The 23,709-nt window shown below is 33.8% G+C and overlaps 4 protein-coding genes across 7 annotated transcripts; 2 read left to right on the forward strand and 2 right to left on the reverse strand.

The window, feature by feature from the left end:
* Positions 1 to 879: 879 nt before the first annotated feature.
* Positions 880 to 1,599, reverse strand: LOC104733584 (uncharacterized). Its single transcript, XM_010453152.2, has one exon. The coding sequence runs from the start codon at positions 1,597 to 1,599 to the stop codon at positions 880 to 882; it is 720 nt and encodes a 239-aa protein (XP_010451454.2).
* A 13,145-nt stretch (positions 1,600 to 14,744) lies between these two features.
* Positions 14,745 to 15,170, forward strand: LOC147930617 (uncharacterized). The gene has a single exon (XM_087476955.1). The coding sequence runs from the start codon at positions 14,745 to 14,747 to the stop codon at positions 15,168 to 15,170; it is 426 nt and encodes a 141-aa protein (XP_087333081.1).
* A 3,053-nt stretch (positions 15,171 to 18,223) lies between these two features.
* On the forward strand, positions 18,224 to 22,148 carry LOC104731977 (pentatricopeptide repeat-containing protein At4g16470-like). 4 transcript variants are annotated; one of them, XM_087479711.1, is made up of 4 exons: positions 18,238 to 18,338; positions 18,628 to 18,740; positions 18,907 to 19,195; positions 20,914 to 22,148. In XM_087479711.1, the coding sequence occupies exons 3-4, from the start codon at positions 19,168 to 19,170 to the stop codon at positions 21,810 to 21,812; spliced, it is 927 nt and encodes a 308-aa protein (XP_087335837.1). In that variant the 5' UTR covers positions 18,238 to 18,338; positions 18,628 to 18,740; positions 18,907 to 19,167; the 3' UTR covers positions 21,813 to 22,148. The 4 variants fall into 4 exon arrangements, 1 of the variants encoding a protein (XP_087335837.1); XR_015575361.1 differs by lacking the exon at positions 20,914 to 22,148 and having other exon boundaries at positions 18,628 to 18,816; positions 18,907 to 19,137; XR_015575362.1 differs by lacking the exon at positions 20,914 to 22,148 and having other exon boundaries at positions 18,628 to 18,795; positions 18,907 to 19,137.
* A 137-nt stretch (positions 22,149 to 22,285) lies between these two features.
* LOC147930618 (putative splicing factor 3A subunit 1) lies at positions 22,286 to 23,403 on the reverse strand. Its single transcript, XM_087478178.1, has one exon. It carries the CDS (start codon positions 23,123 to 23,125, stop codon positions 22,331 to 22,333), a length of 795 nt encoding a protein of 264 aa, XP_087334304.1. The 5' UTR covers positions 23,126 to 23,403; the 3' UTR covers positions 22,286 to 22,330.
* Between the last annotated feature and the right edge of the window lie 306 nt (positions 23,404 to 23,709).

The following is a 23,709-nucleotide window of genomic DNA, read 5'->3' on the forward strand; positions in this document are numbered from 1 at the left end:
AAGCAGTAGCGTCCACACCAGTTCATGCGAATCAACCGCAGCTAACTCAAAAATATAACAAAGCTAACACAATCACAGAATCAACAAGGCATAAAATCAAAGCAATGATGATATTGGTAAAACTCACCAAAGATGCGTAAATGCATAAAAGGAGGAGGATTGAAACTCCCAGTGGCCACAAGCACTAGACAAGTTTTGTCCCTGATTCAGACAAAACAATCGAATAAAATTCAAACATCCAAGCAGATCAAATCAGAAAAAAAAATGAAAGGAAAGAAACAAAAATAAATTCGTAGAAGCTAAGAAATTTACTCAGGGTTTGAATCAATGGATGATTATTTATCAATTGGTGAAGGGACATCCATTGAAGTGTCTGATGATCGAATCTGAGTCTCTAACGATCACTCCGGCGAATGTTCCAACCTCCTTTCATACATGAATCTACTACACAACATACAAAGAAGTTTTGAAACTGTAATGTTGCGATATTTTATAACTCTAAACCCTCAATTGGATTTGGAGAATAAAAAAAAGACAGCTTTAAGATTCTTCCCTAACTACTGACTACTGTAACATTGCATCCAACCGTAAAAAAGCAAACATTTTTTAAAACAAGATTGGCAAGAGAAGAGAGCACACTACTCTGAATCTAACCAAATTTACTGTACTCAGAACAGAACACAACTTTCCAAATTCGACTAGACAAACAATAGACATTTTTTTATTATAATACTGCAATATTGAATTGAAAACAAATAAAGAACATGAATCTACAACTACAAGATCGTTAAACACAGAATAATAACAAGGTAATTACGTAATGAACAGATCAAGTTAGAGTTTAAAAGAAAGATTAAAACCCTAATTAAAGGATGATGCTTAAAGGACTGGTTCTTGGAATATACTCATTATGTCACTCCTCTGTTTCTCTGTTTCCCATAAAGATTCAACAAATCCATCATCGTCGCGGTAGAGATCTTCAAAAGCGAAGGTATGGTTTTGGTCATAGTAACAAGTAGCTTGTGATGAAGGCTCGCCACAGATCTTCTCGAAGGAGGATAAAGTAGAGTTCTGTTCAAAAGAAGCAATTTCATCACAGGAAGATGGAGTCGAGGACTTTGGGTTTTCGTCGAGAGAAGAGTAGCTAGGGTTTTGATGATCAGAATTGGAAACAAATTGTGATTTTTCTTTCTTCTCAAGGCAATCCATCAGATGCTTCTTCGTTCTCATCATACGATCCTCGATCACGTTTAACTCAGAGATATCGTCGCAATTACGGTAGAGATCAGGGTCTTCCCACCAAAACCCTAGCTTGGTTTGGGGGTTAATAGAAGTCGTCGGAGGCTTGCTGTTGAGGTAACAGTCAGCAATTTCAGAGGCAGGAGAGTAGCCCGAGAAGGAGTAGACAACGTCGTTGTTCTCTGCCGGAGAGGTTACGAAGACGGCGATGTTGGCCCCGGAGAGAAGGCAGAGATCAGCGGCTTTGGAGAAAAGAGTTTGACGGCGTTTGTTGCAAGCCACCGAGCGTTGTTGTTTAGTGTCGCGTTTCTTAATCTCAATCTTTCTCTTTGTTCCTCCTCTTTTCATCGTCATCGTCATCGTTAGGGTTTTGTTTCCTTACCGAGAAAATAAGAGAGATGAGAATTAGAAAGAGCGAGAGAGACTGAAGCCAAAAAGTAAGCAAACTCATATTTATAGATTCGATATCCGATCCTAATTAGTAATGTGTTTTCCTTTTTCTCTTTTTTTTTTTTCCACAGCAAAAATGTTTTCCTTTTTTTTCTCCTCCTTATATAATAAATTCGACTTGTATGCACTTATTGAAATTATTTATTTTTACTAAAACTCCTTTGTTTCTTTTTTCTTAAACAGCTAGCTACTAAAATTCGTTTTTCCTAAAATATTGTTCTTTTTTTTTAATAATATTTTGAGAAAACCAAAACAAAGTTATTTTAAAAATTTTAAGTTCTTAATATTGGTAATAATATATAAGAAAATAGGTAAAGGGTTATTTGCTAATATGGCATAATTATATACCATATTTGCTGAAAATAATACAAGAGAAATTCCTCAAAATACCACAATTTCAGTTTTTTCCAAAATTACCATTCTTACTTTTTTTTTTCAAAAATAACACAAAATTTTTATTTCCAAAAATACCATAAGCACAAAAAAAATTGATTTTTCATTGGGTAGAATTTGTTTTTTTAGGTTTGAGTTGATAAATTTAGATTTAGGGTATAATTTTTAAGGGTGTAGGATTTAGGAATTAGTTTTTAATATACAAATTTAGTTCAATTTTGTGGTATTCTTAGAAAAATACATTTCAGTGGTAATTTTGAAAGAAAAAAACTAAAAATTCTATGGCCGGCCTATTGAAGAAGATATCTATGGCGAGTCGGCATTATCCGATCAATCACGTTACTTGGTGAATGATGATGATCTTGGATTTGTTGACTCTTTATGGGAAGCAGAGAAAGAGAGTACCGGAGTGAGTATTTTCTATGAAAACCCAAAGTTATAGGTAAAAATTGTATTTTTGAAAAAAAAAAAAAACTCATTTTAGTATTATTTATGAGAATTGTCCATAATACAATGATATATTCGTAAATAATTATGTAACTTTTAAAATTTATATATTATTAGTTGGTTTTCTCCTTTTCTTGACTCTCTAATTGCTGTAAAATTATGCGATACAAATATGAAACGTGTAAGTTTTCAAATCAGTTAAAATATACAAATCTCATATACTATTAAAAAAATCATAAACTGAAACTTATGAGGGTCGTCCACATTCAAATTCAACACATGAGACATCCCATGTTGCACCATAGACTTGGCGGTGGCCTTGATAATTTCAAGCTCTTTGACAGTGATCCCGTTAGGGATTATAATGACATATTTGCGAGGTGGTAGAGGTGGACGCCTCATTCGAGGTGGAAGCATCATTCGAGGTTGGGGCATCATTTGAGGTGGAGGTGGCTGCTCTGGAAACTTGCGAGGAACCCTCTCCCTCAATGGAGAATCACCTCCTAATCCATAATCACTACCCTTGATCTTAATATGATCAAGAGCTCCATCGTGTTTCAGAGCACGGTATTCCTGTCTAAGCCATATAACATGTTAATTCCCTATTCTAAATAAAATAGAAATTATCAATTTCCTTTTTATTTATGAAATAGGAAATCAACAATCTTTGCAATCTTTTATTTTATGAGGATAAAAGTAAAGTATTCATGCTTCTAGACCCTTCTCTTTATTCTTTATGGAAGTTGAGTATTGTCTATTCAGATGACGAATCATGCACTATGGTCTCGAAGCTGTAAGAATCATTACCAACTAGTTAATCACGTTTGATAAGGATATTAACGGCGTCCAACATACTACCATCTTTTGCAACATAATTACACCAACATCCCATTTAGAAAACCTTATCCAAAATGTTTTTAAAAATTTTGAATAGATTTGTGTAACCTTATAAAAGCATACACAAACTATATTTATACTTTATAACTAGGATCGGATCCGCGCTACAGCGCAGGAGAATATTCATTTATGTAAATATGATTTGTAGTAAAAATTGGAATATATATAAAATCTTATAGAAGAATGCATTTGTAAAAATACTCACTCATAATGTAAGCTTTGACGGACTAACCCGTAAAAGATTGTATGCTTATAAAATATATATTTATAATAATACGCATTAACATTTATATTTGAAAAACCAATCCATAAAAAATTGTATTTGTAAAAAATATACAATCATAATGTACTTTTTTACTGAACAACCCATAAAATATTGCATTTGTAAGAATATTTATTTGTAATAAATACGCACTCACAGTGTAAATTTTAACAGACCAACCCACAAAAAGATTGTATTTATAAAAATATCCATTTGGAAAAAGTACACAGTCACAACATATTTTAACGGACCAACCCGTAAAAGATTGTATTCATAAAAATATCAATCCTAACCCGTTCTACCATATGATTGTGAGTTTTACAAACCAACCCGTGCACTTTTATAAAAGAGAATCATATATTCTAAATCCTATATGTATATATTTGATTGTTAGATTTGATTAACTTTTTAAATTTATGTTGTTAAGAAGTAAATTTTTAGGATATTATAGATATTATAAATCCTTATACTATAGGATTATAATACAGCAGAATTTTCAATCCAAAAAATATATCAACATATAGTTTTAGATCATTTTTTACTAATTTAGTGTTATTACATATATTTGGTCATTGTTTGTTCTTAAAGTAATATTACAAAGCCTATATACTCCCTCCGTTTTTTATTAGTTTTCGTTCTATAGTTAAAATTTACTTGTCGTTTTATATATCCAACTAGATTAGGACCCGTGCTAGAGCACGGGTTGAAATTCTTTTTATTTATATTGTAATTTTTATATACAATCTAATTTATGTGATTTATTTTAAAAGTTTTAGTGAATAAAACATTATGCAATAAAATCATCTGCTAAAACTGATCGATCCGTGCTAGAGCACAAATTTCTAATATTTTTACTTAAATCACTATAAATGTGATTGTTTTATTTATTTTAAAGTTATTTTTGTAGGAAACACTATGCCATTAAATCATATGTTGAATATGACTTATGGAAAGAACGTATATTTGTATAGATTTTGACCGCGGTACACCGCGAATTAAGTTATTTGATAAAAAATAATAATTTGTTTGTTAATTTTTTGTTACAGTATTAATTTAATCAACTTAATTAGATATGTCTATTAATTTAATATTCATATTACTAACAAAATAATGAAATAATATTTACCCGTGTAGCACCGAATTAACAAAATTTTAAATTTATATTAGTATCTACTCAAATACGTCATGTCATATAAACCCGTCGTATAATATTTTAACTCGCAGTACACCATGAATTGTAATGTTCTAATGTGTATAAACATAATAAGCATCATTATAAGTATGATAAAATTATAAGACATGAACCGAAAGATGATACGTTATCAAAAGGTAACGATAGATTATTGATCGGTTTATTTTATAGTATAATTAGAAATCACTCTTAATCCGCGGAAGAGTGACTATTTTTTAGATTTGTTTGCCTATATATGGTTAATTAAATATTTTTTGGAGATTTTATTTTATTCTTTCGAATAACTTGTTTTAGAAGATCTTAAATCAAGATTAACTAATGGTTATTTTTTGAGATTTGTTTGCCTATATATGGTTAATTAAATATTCTTTGGAGATTTTATTTTATGTTTTCGAATATCCTGTTTTAGAAAATCTTAAATCGAGATTAACTAATGGTTACAACTCATATAATCTATAACCTACCAAATAATTAAATAATTAATTTTATAATTCATATTATATAGTCTACAAAAAATGTTGTGTACTTTCGTTTTATTATATAACTAATTTAAAAGATTTTTTTTTTGTGTTTAGGTATATGAATATGAGCGAGGTATTTTTTGTGAGAGGTGATTTGTATTATGTATATTGGCAGTTTTGAAGATTTTGTAGATTAAGATATTAGGAATCACGATTAATTGTTATTATTTGCTTATATTTTGTTCTTTTTTTTATGGTTACCAGTATTTTTCTGTGGAAAATTAATTTGGAATATTTTGTTTATTGCTTTTGTAATCAACGTGATGTAGCAATTAAATTTTTGAAGGATATATTTTGGTGTAAAAGAGAATTAAGATTATTCTCTTAAAATCTTGCGAAAATGAAGAGTTACAGATTAAGACTTTCAACGTGATGTAACATATATCTAATACAAATTAATATCAATTTTTTTTTATAATCCATTTGTAACCTTTTATTAAAATTATATAGTCTACAAATTTGAAGTTGTGTACTTCCGTTTTATTAAATAGGGGATGCAAATGTTTGATAAATATTCTAATTTTATCCAACTGTTTTGATGTTTTGACCAATAAAAATATTAGAAAATATATTAATAAAAAAGATTAAACAAAAAACTTAATGGCTTTCTTAATTGGTGTAGAACAACCTTAAACGACAACTAATTAAAAACGGAGGGAGTATTAGGTAATCCAAATTTTAAATTTCGTAATTTTTTTTTTTTTTTGTCAACAAATTCTGTAAATCTTGTTTCCACAAATATAGCATTCTCGCTAAACAACTTTCTGTAAATCTTGTTTGTAAATGCTAACTTATATTCTCGTTAGTCATAACCATACCCGTTTAGAATCAGAATATGTACTAAGTATCCAATAGACCAATACTCTAACATTTATTATTTAGAATTCTATACTAAATATCCGAATTCTCGGGTAATTAAAAAAATTAAACCCGATTCAATACATGTTTAAGGACTAATTTACCCTTCATAACATTGTTTTCTAGTGTAAGCGACAGTGGTATTTTGGGTATAGGAAGAAGTTGTACTTCTCTTTTACTAATATAGAGATTCTTCTATAAATATTGTATAAATATTCTTAAAAAAAATCTTATTAAAACATTTTAAAATACCTTGTAAAAGTTTATAAAAACTTAGATGGAGACTTCAAGTAACAGTTATCATCAAAAAATACTTTCAAAACCTTATAAAACTTTATACAAATTTCAAATTTCATAAATAGTAATATTTTTAAAAATTGTCAGCTAGAAATAATATTTGTCAAAAAATTTCTAAAAACTTTCTTGTTTGGTAAAACAATGATTTTGTATTTTTATCCAATGGAAATGAGTCTTCTAAATATTTCACGAAGTATCATTTGAGATTTAAATATTTCTAAAGTTTTATATGTGGCTAAATTGATATACATTAAAGTAGCTTATTATCACATAATATCTTATACAAATACCTTTTCACTTAATTTTTCGAGTTATTTAAAATTTTATACGCTAATTTTTTTTTTTAAATATCACAATATTATTCGAAATTTTTTTAAATCTTTTTCTTATACAAATTTATTTATATAAGAAATTTTTAATCTTTTTCTTATACAAATTTATTTAGTAGACAACGTCGTTGTTCTCTGCCGGAGAGGTTACGAAGACGGCGATGTTGGCCCCGGAGAGAAGGCAGAGATCAGCGGCTTTGGAGAAAAGAGTTTGACGGCGTTTGCTGCAAGCCACCGAGCGTTGTTGTTTAGTGTCGCGTTTCTTAATCTCAATCTTTATCTTTGTTCCTCCTCTTTTCATCGTCATCGTTAGGGTTTTGTTTCCTTACTGAGAAAATTAGAGAGATGAGAAATAGAAAGCGAGAGAGAGAGACTGAAGCCAAAAGTAAGCCAAAAGTAAGCAAACTCATATTTATAGATTCCATATCCTAATTAGTAATGTGTTTTCCTTTTTCTCTTTTTTTTTTCCACAGCAAAAATGTTTTCCTTTTTTTCTCCTCCTTATATAATAAATTCGACTTGTATGCACTTAAAGAAATTATTTATTTTTACTAAAACTCCTTTCTTTTTTCTTTCTTAAACAGCTAGCTACTGAAATTCGTTTTTTTCTAAAATATTGTTCTTTTTTAAATAATATTTTGAGAAAACCAAAACAAAGTTATTTTAAAAATTTTAAGTTCTTAATATTGGTAATAATATATAAGAAAACTAGATTAGGCCCACGTATTAACGTGAATATAAGAAAAATATGTGAAATTTTAAGTTGTATTCAAAATATTAATTTTATTTCATTTTTTAAAAACCGGATTTAGAGTTCACACACTCCATCTTGCAATACAATTTCTTTGTATGTTACATGATAATAAAATTAGATTTTAATTTTATGCACTCAATCCCAATAAGTAACATTTATAATTTTCATACAAAAATGTGCATTGTATCAAATTTATATCTTACTTAATATTTTTACAAAAAAAAAAATTAATAAAACATAACTCTCGAAGAAAAAACTGAAAACTAATTTTATCTCATATTTAAAAAAGTAATATATTTGTTTCATGTTTTGTAATCTCATACGTAATAGTTTTACTACTTGTCCAACTAATTTTAAATAAAACTATACTAACATTATCATAAATTAATAAAAAAAACCAAGGTTTAGATAATAACATAATATTGAATACGCTATCAAATCATTCACCGATTGAAAAACTTTAAAAAATTACATTAATTTCTTATTTTGATTATCTTATTTTCTTATATTCTGTTAATCACTAATTTTAACACATTAAACCTTTTTATATTTTAATTATTTTCTGTATAAATTTATTTTTGCTATATGATTATAATAAATAATAATTGCAATTAAATTGTAAATATTTTCCTTATAAATTGCACATATTTTCCTATTGATATTTGTAATTTAACATATAAATTTCCTATTAGAATTAGTAATATAATAGATTACTTTTGGTTTTATATACTTTTCAAAATATTAATTGTAATCCTTTTATTTTTAGGATTTTTTTAATTTTCTTATAATTATTAAATAAATTTTCTTTTCACACATATCAAAATATTATCTATACACTTGACACATGTCGTGATTATATGATGTACTAACTTCGATATACTTGACACATATCACGATTATATGAATTACTAACTTTGAAAACTAAAGTTTATATAATAAGATAGTTAAAGGGTTATTTGCTAATATGGCATAATTATATACCATATTTGCTGAAAATAATACAAGAAAAATTCCTCAAAATACCACAATTTCAGTTTTTTTTTTCCAAATTACCACTCTTACTTTTTTTTTTCAAAAATATCACAAAATTTTTATTTCCAAAAGTACCATAAGCACAAAAAATTGCGCTCATATGTATTATCATCTCAACAAATCTCAAAACTCAAATCTCACCAAATCCTAAAATCCCAAATTTAATAACCAAATCTCCTAAAATTACACTCAAATCTTCTAAAATTCTGAAATATTAAAAATCCCAACAAATCTCCTAAAATTCTCAGTTCAATACACCCCCCTTAGTGTTTAGGATTTAAGGATTAGTTTTTGATATACAAATTTAGTTCAATTTTGTGGTATTTTTATAAAAAATACATTTCAGTGGTAATTTTGAAAGAAAAAAACTAAAAATTGTATTTTTGGAAAAAAAACAAACTCATTTTAGTCGTATTTATGAGAATTGTCCATGATAAATTGATATATTCGTAAATAATTATGTTACATTTAAAGTTTATATTTTTTTGTAGTTGGTTTTCTCTTTTTCTTGACTTTCTAACTGTTGTAAAATTATGCGATACAAACATGAAACGTGTAAGTCTTCAAATCAGTTAAAATATACAAATCTCATATATTATTTCTCTTTGTTCCTCCTCTTTTCATCGCCATCGTCATCGTTAGGGTTTTTTTGTTTCCTTACCGAGAAAAATAAGAGAGATGAAAAAGAGAGAGAGAGAGAGAGACTGAAGCAAAAAGTAAGCAAACTCATATTTTATCGATATCCTAATTAGTAATGTGTTTTCCTTTTTTTTTTCTCCACAGCAAAAATGTTTTCCTTTTTTTTCTTCTCCTTATATAATAAATTCGACTTGTGCACTTAAAGAAATTATTTAACTAAAACCTTTTTGTTTTTTTTTCTTAAACAGTTATTTTTAAATTTTTTGTCTTTGATAAAACTAAAACAAAGTTCTTAATATTGGTAATAATATATAAGAAAATAGGTAAAGGGTTATTTGCTAAAATGGCATAATTATAGACTATATTTGCTGAAAATAATACAAGAGAAATTCCTCAAAATACCACAATTTCAGTTTTTTTCTAAAATTACCATTCTTACTTTTTTTTTCAAAAATACAACAAAATTTTTATTTCCAAAAATACAATAAGCACAAAAATTTGATTTTTTATTGGGTAGAATTTGTTTTTTAGGTTTGAGTTAATAAATTTAGATTTAGGGTATAGTTTTTAAGGGTGTAGGATTTAGTGTTTAAGATTTAGAGATTAATTTTTGATATACAAATTTAGTTCAATTTTATGGTATTTTTAGAAAAATACATTTCAGTGGTAATTTTGAAAGAAAAGAACTAAAATTTCTATGGCCGGCCTATTGAAGAAGATATCTGTGGCGAGTCGGCATTATCCGATCAATCACGTTACTTGGTGAATGATGATGATCTTGGATTTGTTGACTCTTTATGGGAAGCAGAGAAAGAGAGTAACAGAGTGAGTATTTTCTATGAAAACCCAAAGTCATAGGTAAAAATTATATTTTTGGAAAAAAGCTCATTTTAGTGTTATTTATGAAAATTGTCCATTATACAATGATATATTCGTAAATAATTATGTAACATTTAAAGTTTATATTTTTTAGTTGGTTTTCTCCTTTTCTTGACTCTCTAATTGTTGTAAAATTATGCGATACAAACATGAAACGTGTAAGTTTTCAAATCAGTTAAAATATACAAATCTCATATACTATTAAAAAAAAGGGTGAGTTACTAGAATATTGCATAAAAGCTTCCTTATTACAAAAGTAACATACAATTGTTTGTAATTACTAGAATAAACCATTGTACCTATACTACCCCTGAAACTAGTGTTGGGAAAAAACGTAATTACGGTTAATGCCATTAGTAAAAAAAAAAAAAAACATTGGAAGTTAGGACTAAGTCTACCGATTCTTTGATGGTAGATTTATACACGTGGACTGATTAAAGGTGTACGTCAGATATTTTTGGTACACTTAGTTGTAGTGCTGGTACACTTTGTCGTCGACGTAGATGGTACACTTAGTTGTAGTGTTGGTACACTTATCGGTCGACGTATATGAAATCGATTCGTTAGATTAAGTTGGTAGAGGAATTTCCCTTTGATGATAGACTTTTGTTTTTAGCGCGTGTAGCGGCAAATGTAAAAGGGTGGGAAGATATTTATGGTAGACTAATGGCCTGTTGCGACAGATTTATGCGACAGCCTTCTCTCCTTACAGATATTTTTGGTATACTTTGTTTGTTTTTTGAAATAGTTTTCGTAGTGTTGTGGTAGGCTCTTGTCCGTGATAGATTTAGTAAGCAAGATTGACAGCTGTAAAGTCTTACCAGAATAACACGAATTTGTTTGAGATGGCAAAGACAGTCGAGCGTTGCGATAGACTTATTGGAAGAAGATCTAAACACCTTTCCTGTTCTTCCGATCTATGGTGTTCATGTAATAAAGTTTGTAGCAGATTAATCAATCGTGTTCTGTTTGTCTGCCGTAGCAAACGTCTTTTTCCTACTCAGTTTCGTTAATCTTTCCTCTCGGATCATCCATGGAAGAGCAAGATATCGTTTTGGCGTGTGGGAGGTGGAGGGTAGACAAAAAGCGATGGTTGTTTGATGTTGATACTAGCAAAGGGTGCAGGATTATAGTTGCCGATAAAGAAACAAAGTTGGAAGACTTTACTGCTATGGTGTACGATGACTTTGGTTTCTGTGAAAGAACTTCCGCCATAAAGTTGAGCTATATGTTAGATAGATATAAAAAAGCGGATGTTATATGCCACCGGTGATTGTTTCGAATGGTCGGCAGTTTCAAAACTTTCTCAAACAGCATAGGAGTGAACTCATCCGGCTATGCGTTGAGATCGAAGCTAAATCTGGTGAAACCTTGTTCGAGGAAGTTAAACCGAAAACCCCAGAACCAACACCCAAGACCCCTGAAGTCGTTGTAGATGATTCTGTAGGCGTGGCAGAGGAAATGGGACAAAAAGATGATGAGTACGAGAGTCGGAAGGAAGACGGTGAAGATAATGTAGGAAATGATGTAGATGAAGATGAAGCAGATGACGAGGACAACAGTAGATTTGATTACTGTGACGACAGCGATGGTGCAAATTCAGGGGATGAAGACTATCTGCTGTACTCCAACTTCGCTCCGGATGAACCAGAGGAATCATTGGACGACAGACCTGGGGGTGGGTCTTGTATAGAGGAAAATGTGTGTAACACATAATCAAATAATCGTACCCGCAAGACTAACTCTGCAGCTGATGCAATTGAGAAGGAGGTTCGCAAAATAGAAAACGGAGGTGGTGATATTGCTGTGGGGGATAAGTTTGATAGCAAAGAAACGTTGGTGGCAAGGTTGAGGGTGCTGAGTGTATTAGATAAATATGATTACAATGTTCGATATTCAACGCCCATTTTGTTAATCGTTGAGTGTTGGGTAAAAGGTTGTAAATGGAGAATACGGGCTTCAACCATGGGTGATTCGCCGGTGTTTCATATTCGCAGATATTGTCGTGAACATACTTACTCTGTTACGGAACGATATGGCCGTAGCCGTAATGCTAAACCACCAATCCTAGCTCAATTATACAAGGATTATGTTGGTGGTGTGGGAGGTTATGTTGTGCCAAATCTTGTTGGGGATGGGCTCAACCTACGATATGGTGTACAGGTTGGCTACTGGAATACTTTAATATGTTTGTTTTATGGTTGGCTCTGTGTATGTGATGGTCTATAGGGTGTACAAACAGATCGTAGCTTAAGTTTGTTGGGTTTGTCCGAAATTAGTTGATTCTATGGCCTGCACTGCACATATATATAATTCGATCTAGTTGATATTGTTTAGTGCTGATGTCTTTTACTCACTATTTTCATATAATAGCTTGGCTACTGGAAGGCATATCGTACACTTATAAAGGCGCGGGAGTATGTTAGGAGTACACCTGAAAGTGGATACGCTGAATTACCTGCATATTTATATAGGCTGAGGTCCTCTAATCCGGGGACCCTTACTAGACTGGTCGTTGATGCAGAAGACAGATTCAAGTATGTTTTCATTGCGATTGCTGGATGCATTAAGGGTTTCAGGTATATGCGGAAAGTTGTAGTTGTAGATGGAACCTTTTTGAAAGGTGAATTCAAAGGGACTCTTCTGATAGCGACAACACAAGATGGGAATTTTAATATTTTCCCTCTGGCGTATGCGGTTGTTGATACAGAGAACGACGTGTCGTGGGAATGGTTCTTTACTCAATTAAGCAATGTAATTCCTGATGATGAAGACCTTGTACTGATATCTGACTGGCATAAATCTATTGGTAAAGCTATCGCTAAAGTGTACCCCCTGGCAAGTCGAGGAATCTGCACTTATCATCTTCACAAGAATATTATCCTGAGATTTAGTGGGAGCAAAACATTCCGACTGGTAAAAAAAGCAGCTGCAGCGTACCGTGTAGTTGATTTCGAAGAAATCTTCCAGCAAATTCAAGAAGCGAATCCGCAACTGCATGCTTACTTGGTGCGTGCAGATGTAACCAAGTGGAGCAGGGCGCACTTTCCTGGTGATAGGTACAACTTCACCACGAGCAACATTGCAGAATCGCTAAACAAAGTACTGAATCCTGCGAGAGCCTATCCCATTGTAGAGTTATTAGAAGCTGTTCGGAATATGTTGACACGTTGGTTTGCTACAAGGAGAAAACAAGCTGCCGCAATGCCAACTTTACTCACCAAAGGAGTGGAGAACCTGTTACAAGTGTGACATTCATTAACATATCCATCGATATATAAGTTAACGAAAGGCCTGGAAAATGTTAGTGGATATGTTGTGTTGTTTTGGTTATATGAACTTACGCTTTCATTTACTCATAGGCACGTATTGAACATTCAAGGCGTCTAAAGGTTCAAGAAATTGATGAAGATCGATTTGAAGTAAGTGGTGGTACCTCAACGCATGTTGTTAATCTGAGGTATAGGAGGTGTTCATGTAGGCGTTTTGATCTAGAGAGGATGCCATGCGTACATGCTATCGTAGCCGCATATACGGCCAACGTATCAGTTATAACCAGCACCATCCATACTTCCGCAGAGACAGCCTCTGCAGTGGGTATGCGGAGGCAATAATGCCGATAGATACATCCTGCATCGTTCCTACTGATATTACACCGTCCAGATGTAAACCGCCTTTTGTTAGGAATCCTCCAGGAAGGCCAAAGATGACGAGGATGAAGTCTTTTGTCGAGGTTGCGTTGGAGACGAAGCGGGCCCACAAACAGCATGCTTGTTTTCAGTATCAACAGGTTGGCCACAACCGTACAACATGTCCAGCTAATACGTAGTGCATGGGCGACAATAGACGTGTTATCTTTTCTTGGCATGAGGATAATATTCTTTTTTCCTAAGTGCCAACATAGCTTTTTGTAATGATGGATCTTTTTTAATTTCTAAGTCCACATTGTTATTTAACTATAATTGTTGGAGAAATTGTCCCCGGGTGCCCTAGTTGGGCCTATTACTCGTGTGGGCTTTTTAGAAATCTCAAGCAAACGGTTTTCTGTTTGAATAAGAAGCTTAGAAAAGCGAAATATATATGTTTGTGTATTTTATATGGTCCATTAGAGAAGACATAATGCGAGGGAAGGATAGTGTTTACATGTACACTTATCGTAGATAACTATTGTTGTGTACACTAAATTTTATATTTTGTTGATAAAACATAACCATATATTATCCAGAATCAGCGTAACAATGGGTTCACTCAAAAGTACACACACACCGGGTACATATTTTAAACTTTAACTACACGATTTAGGTGTGTTCATGGTTTCTTGTTGGATTTAAATTCGACCGGTTTGCGTTTAACTGCATCTGCAGCACATGGAGATGATTGCCCTAACGCTGTGGCACAAAAAACGGAGAAGAAATGATAAAACAAAGTACCGTAATTTTGGACTCCGTTCTCTTTTACGAGTTGACAAGAAGGTTCCAAGCAAATCAACAGGACCACGACGAAACGGAATTTCAGATGGGACAAAGTACTCATTGACATCGTCAATGGGGAAAGGATGAAGTGGGTTACAGATGTCGACGTTATATATGCTCCAATGAACTGGAAATCTAATCATTGGGTAGGAGTGGGCATAAATCTTAAAACGAGACATGTTTCCATTTACGATCCTTTGATGACCCTTTCCAGAGAAACTCTTGCAATGTCCCGGATCAAGCCGGTGATTATGATGATACCGTATCTACTTCAGAGGGTTATCGATGTCAATTACCCTCTCGATCCATTTACCGCTGAAAGGGTTAGCGAAGTAGGACAAAACTTGAGGACGGGAGATTGTGGACCTTTTGCTATGAAGTTTTTAGAACTGTTGAGCATGGGTAAACCGATGGCTGATTGCTTGAAGATCACCGACAACAATATTGACAATTTCCGAAAGAAGTTCGCGATGGACTTCTACGAAGCTGGTATTGGCCCGATAAATTAAGTAACAAATAAACATTCTTCCTGGTTGTACTTATTACTTTCACGCAGGTGGTCCATATGATCCGTAACAGTCTGTTAGGATGATTTTGGTTCGCTGACTTCGAATACAATATAATTGCCTCGCTCATCATATCATACCTCTAACTACATGTTGCCAATGTACGTAGGATTGCCAGTAGGGACAAGTTAGTGTGCTCAAAATGGAGAGAAACTAAGCACCAACCATGCACCTAAAAATAAAGTCTATAACGTTAGAGAATCAATTGTACGTACACAGATGAATATATGTACGTGTGTACACAGACCATACTAAGGCCGTTACTTAGTTGATTGTACGTACACATCTGATAAAGGCCTAACATATACTAATACTGGTTAGAAAGACGTCATAATGATACATATCTAGACCCTGCAATATACTGGGTAGAAAGACGTCATAATGATACATACTGCTCCGGTAATTTACATGGAACCTAACTTCTTCAACTTTTGGATCCCGAGTTGAACTCAGCTTCCGGATAATCTATTTTCTCCGACGTTTCATCCTAATCGAAGGCATGGCCGCATCACATAGGCCTGTGTAGTTTAGTCCAAGAGCTATACACTCTAAGCACTTCAACGTGTACACACCACAGTCACCTTGTTGATAGTTCTGTGGGAGTGTTTTCACCCGGTAGTAACTAAATGCCGCCGCCCCGATATTCTCATCTTTGTACCTCCGGTGATATGCTTGTATAAAACATGGGATCATTTTTGCGAATGGCTTACACTTCTTTTGTAGACTCTCGTCGGTTCTACCGCTGTTTATGCTATCGTAAACTCGTAGCCTTTGCTGGACTAAGCGAGCTTTGATGGCTACCCAATGGTTGTTATCGAGGTTGTATGGGAAGAGCAGGGTGTCTACACCGTCAACCCACACCTTGTGTGTCATTCCGTATTTTGGCAGCCTTCCCACGTACTTCTCAAAACAACCTTCTCCAAAAACCCATTTATTAGAGGCTTCCATTTGAGGGAATTTGAATGCCCACGTACTAACAAACAAAGGATCGAGAAAAGCAATACGATCTGTTTTATATGGGGATGGCGTTTGCGTCCCCCTAATACGTAACATATGCATACATGTAACCATGTGCTGCAACATGAGTGACATCTATCAGGCATTAGTATACCATAGTTAACTGCGTCAAATGTTATGGAACAAAAATACGAAGCTTACCGCATCCCATAACCATCCGAATGTTGTAGTTGGCCACAATTGTTTAGGGGTCAGGAGGCGAAAATAAAATTCGGCATTTCCAGTGCAAGGTACTTTAGCCCTGAATACCAAAATTAACAAATCAGTTATAGATCGTAGTCCTCAAATCAGAATATAGACACTAATTATATACAACTCTAAATGAAGACTTACAAATCATCAGTTAAGAAGGACATCAGCTTTGCAATTTTCTCAGGACTTGCCTCAATAAAAGGATCGTACACTGCGGAAGATAGGACTACAATGTGGCTTTCACGTCGGGTAATTAATGCAGCTCGCATTGATTCGTCATTAGGGTTTAACCCTATGTTAGTGCCCACTGGATCTACTAATAGAAGATCAAGCTCTCTTGATGGAGGAAACACCTTTTGTAACAAATATGCAAAATACCTAGCTTTCTCCTTATCTTTCAGTGTATGAGATGATGCAGGAGTAATGGTCCCCTCGGTTAAATCCACAACAGATTCGCACTTTCGATCCGACGAGCCAGGGTTACCACCACTTACCGGATGGATAACATTAATAGGAACGGGTTGAGCACCTGCTCCATCTACTTTGTCATTATACTTTGCTCTTTTATCACCTTCCTCTGTCTCCCAACTCTGTACTCTTTTGCCACGCTGTACACTGTCTACCATCTGCTTTGGAATTCGCTCTACATTGTCCTCTGGTTGGATTTTAATACTCCCAGACCACATGACCTTATCCTTAATGGCTAACGGATCCCTAATACAACTAGCAATTTTATAACCATCCATGTCCGAATGCTTTATCTGATATAGTCATGACTTGAAAAAAAGACATGTATTTGACGTTATATAAAAGACATTTGAAATATAATATAACGCTGTTAAACTAGAGACAAAGTATACAAATTGCTAAATTCTGTGTACGAAAAAATCATATATCAAAATAATTACAAAATTATACAACTTCACAATACTGAAATTGATATTGTTTCCTCGAATCGATAAATACAAAGACTTCATACTGAACAATAGATATATAATAACAATTTTATCAATACGGTACGCAGATCATACCTCCTCTATTTTTGGTTTGTCATTTCTTAATGTACGAGGACCTTGCGTATGCGCTCTTCCATCCGTTGAGTTGATAACAACTTTCTTCAATAGTTGAATGTCACTCTCAAAGTTACCCATCCTACTCTCCATACCTTGAAGTTTGAACACAACTTCCGCTATTGCTCTAGAAAACGATATCAGAGTATTATCCATTTTGGCCCCTAGTGTTTCAACCATAGTAAATAACCTTCCACTACCATCTTCACCCTGCACACCTGAATGCTTATCTCCAGACGCCTTCTCTGCTGAACATTTGTCCCCAACACTTTCTTTCTGCTCCTTCGCATTATTGGGGACATTACGGATGCTGGTTGGGGCTGTTTCAAGGAAATCATCGTCACTTACCCCTGCAACATGTTGCCTCCTCTCCCTCTTCTTCGTATGTTCCCCCTTCCTTTTTTTTACACAATCCCATTCTCTTTCATCCACTTCGCCATTGATCACGTCTAACAGCAGATTATCCAGTTTCTTCTTCAAACCTTCCCCTACACCATACACAGAATATTGTCCTGGCCAATCTGGATATATGATGGTATAGTGAAATTGATGCTTTAAGCTTCCATCTATCTCTCAATGAATTTTAAATCAGTTTTCTATTGTAAATACAATGGTGTTATAGCATCTAAAGTTTAAAGTGTTGCTTGACACAACTTGTGTCCATCGATCTCTTCTAAAGTTTTGTAGTTTCTCTACTCCATTGGAGGGTGAATGATTGTTTATTACGGTTTTTATTGTATTTTGCAGTAGAGAGACTCCTGCGAAGAAGGTGGAGGATGTAATGCCCATTGCAACTGGACTTGAGAAGGAGGAGCTTGACGCTGAAATAAAGGTGATAGCTTCTGTTTTATTTCTTTATCTAATGCAACTTAAGATCTGAATATGATTCAAGTGTGTTAATTTGATATGTTTTACTGTAAGTCCACTTGCAAACATGACTTTATTTCATGATCATTTCTGGCATACCACAATGATGTATATATCTCTGCTTCATAGTGCTTCTCTCCAGCTAATTACTTTTTCTTTAGCTCTCTCTCCCTCATAATGTCGCCTAAGTGTTTGCTGAAATGCCCAGTTCTAATGGTGTTTTTCATTTTTTTTTTTTGTGTATGTGCTTTCAGGTGGAGTTTTGCTATTAGACTAAGTTACTGCAAAAGAACAAAACAAAAACCTGTCAAATGAATGTTTTTTTTGTACTGTTCCTAAGTCTGATGATGTCTACCTCAAGCCTCTCGTAAGCCTCTCGTTAAGGAGACCAAAAGCAGTGCTCCTAATCTTTTTATGCTTTTGTTTCTCTGTTTGTTCCATTGGTTTATTGAGATTTGCTCCTTTTTTTTTGCTGAGGTTTCAGGTAAGCTTATGCCACTCTAGATAATAGTTCTCCTTTTGTTTTTTTCCAGGTAAATGGGTAAAGACTCTTTTGGAATGACACCAAAGACTTGGAGGCTACCAAAACAGAGGAGATTGGATTTAGTAACGGCTTTGCAACAAGTAAGAAATGCTTAACCTTGAAGGAGCTTCTTCAACAAAGGTTTATCACATAGTCGTGCATGTTGTTGTTATCCTTGTATGATCCAAAACCTTAGGTTATGAAGATTAGATATTTAATTGAATGTAATACATGTTATGTATTTTTGTGTAATGGATATTTTTGATTATTTATGGAAGAAAAAAAGTTATATATAAATCTATTTAAATAAATTTTGCAAAACAGGATTTAAATCTGCAAATTATATACAAATACAATTATGAAGATTTTTGTGAGGAAGTTAGTCACAATTTTTGTCACGAGAATATTGAAACAAAATTGAAGCAAATTGACACTATTTTAGTTGAAACAATTTGTAGCAAATTTGTTACACGTCAAATGTAGTTTTTGTAACTATTAGCGACGACTTATTGTGTGGGAATTTGAAACAATCTGTTACAATATATTTGACAATATATTTGAGACAAATTTGAAACAATTTGACACAAATAAAATTGTTGCAAATTTGTTATGATTTCTCACAACAGTCAATTAGCAACTACCCTATAGGCGCAAAAAAAATTTTGTAACAATTTTGTAACAAACCATAAATTGTTACAAAAATATATACATAGCTTCAATATTATCCGTAGCTATACAAACCAAAACTTGTTGTGCTTATAAAAGAGTGGTGACATATATAGACACAAAGATGCTTTACATCGTCTAAGAATGAAAAACTCAGGCAACAAATTTTTTGTACTCTAAGAAATGAAGCTTACTGTAAGAACCTCACTCACCGAGGCAAAAGCTACTGATTCGACGAAAAAGGCCAAGAAGCGTGAAAACATTATTCCGACATAATCTCCAATCAGCAAACAGCTCTACATAAACCAGATCACATTATAAAAAAAAAATTAACATTTATATGAGATTGCAAATAGATCATATTCAGCAACAGAGTTTGATAGACACAGAGGTTTGAATAAAGAGAAAGACACAGAATAATCATAGATCATATCAATTCACAAACAAAAAGATGTTGATTACCAGATAACTGCGTCGAGAGAGAGAGAGAGCACTGTTAAGTTTTGGATTGTATCCTACTTCCCTGTTTCAAAATCAAACAAAAGAACTTGTTATATAATGTTGTTATAAAATTAGTACATGAGACTTAGATTAAGTTAGAAGAACACAGCAAAACGTGACGTGATCGTTTGTAATGACATGGTAAAACCATGGATTAAATATGTTTTCTTGTTTCGTTGGCTTAAAAACTAAAAAGTTGAACATAGTAATTATTAGATAGTCAAAAATGCATATAAGTAAACTTGAACATACCTTTTCATCCACAAGGAAAAGATTAGATTCCTGAAAATTTTTCTGGTTTATGCTATTAGAACTCTGATCTTCCATTCTTTTTTCAAAGAATTTAGATTTGAGAGGAGTAAAATTCAGAGGCATTTTTAACCTGAAACTAAAAAAAAAAACCAGAATTAATATGAATTCAAGAGAAAAGGTATGCATATGAACAAAAGAAAAAGTATCTACCAGCCTGAGAACTGCAAATCCAGGAAAAAAAATGAAGAGGAGGTAAATACAAAGAACATTGAAGAGAGAATCAAGTCAAATTGGGTTTATATAGAAGATGGATTATTTGTAAACTACTTTGACCGTGGAGCTGTTAGTGGAGTAGAATTAGGGATAGATTTTTTGTAACTTGTAAGCAGTTATGTTTGTCTAGAAAATGTTGCAGATGAATAAAAAGGAGGTTATGCGTTTTTTTGTAAAACATGATGCTTTTTTTTCGTAGAAAATATTTATTTTCACAAGATCCAGTGTTATTAATTTTTGTTTTCTTCAAAAATTAAAAGAAAAAATATGATCTGATGTGGCTGAATTTGATTGGTCAAGTGACTTGTGAATTATAGGATAAAGGATGATATGAGACACAACAGAATAGTTCCGGACCAGTATACCTTGCTTCAGTGTTTAGAGCTTGTTCTGGAACACGGAATGAGAGCCCACGCTGTGATGATTAAGTGCCATATCAAGTCCAACATTATAGTCGATAGTGCGCTTGTTGATATGTACTTCAAGTGCAGCAGTTTCTCTGATGGCCACAAATTATTTGATCAGTTGTCCACGAGAAACGTTGTTACATGGACTTCATTGATGTCTGGGTATGGTTATCATGGAAAAGTTTCAGAGGTGTTAAAATGCTTTGGTAAGATGAAGGAAGAAGGTTGTAGACCAAATCCTGTTACATTTTTGGTGGTTCTCACTGCGTGTAACCATGGAGGTTTTGTTGATAAAGCTTGGGAGCATTTCAGTTCTATGAAGAGAGATTATGGGATTAAACCTAAGGGACAACACTATGCAGCTATGGTTGATACGTTAGGGCGTGCTGGTAGGCTACAAGAAGCGTACGAGTTTGTTATGATGTCACCATGCAAGGAGCACGCTCCGGTATGGGGTTCCTTACTTGGGGCTTGCAGGATTCCCGGGAATGTGAAACTGCTAGAAGTCGCAGCTACAAAGTTTTTGGAGTTGGATCCAACAAATGGGGGGAATTACGTGGTGTTTGCCAATGGATATGCGAGTTGCGGATTCCTGGATGCTGCCTCAAAGGTTAGGCGGAGAATGGAGAATGCAGGAGTTAAAAAAGATCCTGGGTATAGCCAGATCGAATTACAAGGGAAAGTTCATAGATTCATGAAAGATGATACGTCTCACAGAGTCTCTGTAAAGATATATGAGAAGGTCCATGAGATGACTTCATTCTTTATGGATGTTGACTACTATCCAGATGACTTACACGCTTGCTGTCCTGTTTGAAACATGGACTGATGATATCTCGTCTTGTCTTGCATTGTTTGACCAAAACAACCTTGCAATTAGCTGAAAGAAATTTACTTCGAGTGATGCTATTTCAGTTTCTTATATTAAGCCTGGTAAAGAGAAAAAGGTACACTTTGTGGAGCCAAATATCAGGTGGATATAGAGAAACTCCAGTGATAGGCTCTGGCAAATCTGCCATGGTTCAGACAAAAGTTTAGGTTTGGACGGGCATTAACAAATTGGTTTGTAGAGTGTGATTTGTAAATAAGTTAAAAAATTCAATACAATTGATTCTTTGTATAAGACATTGCAGACTAGTATAGTTTTGGTGGTGGTTATATAACTAACCATAGACAAAATCATATGTTTACTCACATCCATACATTAAAGATATGTTTTAAGATGAAACAGAGTTAAAAGATATGTTTTAAGGAAAAAGGAAACAGAGTTAAAAGATTGAAAGGCAGGGGGAACTAAATCAAGGTCTTTTTCCCACATACATTGTAGTATGCAATTTAAAAACACCTTTGCCTCTTTGGCTCAGACTTGGGAGGTACAAGCAGTTCCGTCCACACCATTTCATGCGAATCAACCGCAGCTAACTCGGCTCCCTCACCCTCATGTAGCTTCTTCTTTGCCTCGAAAAAAAGTTGGAAGGACTCTTCATAAGCGGCAGTCTCCGACTCTGACGCCACCAACTCTGGATTGTCATCCCTCCTCAGGCTCTCGGCGAGATAAGCAGCAACAAGTTTCTTGAAGTATAGATACCTCCAATCACCTTGGTTCATAAACTGAAACTCATGAGGATTCAAATTCAAATTCAAGACATGAGACATACCATGCTGAGCCACAGACTTGGCAGTGGACTTGATAGTTTCAAGTTCTTTGGCAGTGATCCCTTGAGAGAGTATAATGACATATTTGCGAGGTGGTAGAGGCGGACGCCTTATTCTAGGTGGAAGCATCATTCGAGATGATTGGAGCCCCATGCGAATTGGAAGTGGCAGCTCTGGAATCTTGCGAGGAACCCTCACCCTTAATGGAGAATCACCTCCTAACCCATAATCACTAGCCTTAATCTTGATATGATCAATAGGCCCATCTTGTTTCAGAGCACGGTATTCAGCAAGCTTCTTCTGGTAATAAGCGTGATAAGGATCTGAGCTCCACAAGAAGGAGTAATCTTTGTTCCCATCTTGATCTCTCATCATCTTTCTCTCCATCTCGATCCCTTTTTTGGTAACAAAAAGAGCTGAGCTATCGGCATAAAATCTACGCGTTAGAGGTGGCTCCTCTACTACATCCGCCATGGGAAACGACTACTTAATTAGGGTTTTGGAGAAGTAACAGACACGCCGCGAGAGCCTCAGTGACGTCGTGAAGAAGCCAACAATTGCAAAGAAACGGAGAAGATCCTCAGAGAACAAATCAACGGAGCCCTAGGCGTAGCCTTACACTTGTATGAACGTGAAAACACAAGAGCTAAGCGATTGAACGATATCACACAAGCAACACAGGGGATTAAACAACTCTCTATCGATTTATTATAAAATAAAGAACCTTTCAAAACCCCTTAACCCTCCTTGAATCTTCAAGCTATTTTTTCTTTATTGTGAGTTTTTCTCTAGCCACATGTACCCTATTTATTTATACTAATAGGGCTAAGCGCTAATTCCCTATTCTAGGTAAAATAGAAATTATCAATTTCCTTTTTCTTTATGAAAGGAAATTAACAATCTATTATTTTATGGGGATAAAAGGAAAGTATTCATGCTTCTAGACCCTTCTCTTTATTCTTTATGGATGTTGAGTACTATCTATTCAGATGACGAATCATGCACTATATGGTCTCGAAGCTGTAAGAATCATTACCAACTAGTTAATCACGTTTTTT

Source organism: Camelina sativa, chromosome 12 (assembly GCF_030686135.1).
Source record: "Camelina sativa cultivar CO46 ecotype springtype chromosome 12, ASM3068613v1".
Classification (NCBI taxonomy): Eukaryota; Viridiplantae; Streptophyta; class Magnoliopsida; order Brassicales; family Brassicaceae; genus Camelina; species Camelina sativa.

Bases quoted from the DNA above. Each gene is read 5' to 3' on its own strand.
- LOC104733584 (XM_010453152.2), bottom strand. From the start codon at position 1,599: ATGACGATGACGATGAAAAGAGGAGGAACAAAGAGAAAGATTGAGATT.
- LOC147930617 (XM_087476955.1), top strand. From the start codon at position 14,745: ATGAAGTGGGTTACAGATGTCGACGTTATATATGCTCCAATGAACTGG.
- LOC104731977 (XM_087479711.1), top strand. From the start codon at position 19,168: ATGGAAGAAAAAAAGTTATATATAAATC. The intron at 19,196-20,913 runs TATTTAAATAAA...ATAGGATAAAGG, and splicing joins AAAAAAGTTATATATAAATC to ATGATATGAGACACAACAGA.
- LOC147930618 (XM_087478178.1), bottom strand. From the start codon at position 23,125: ATGGCGGATGTAGTAGAGGAGCCACCTCTAACGCGTAGATTTTATGCC.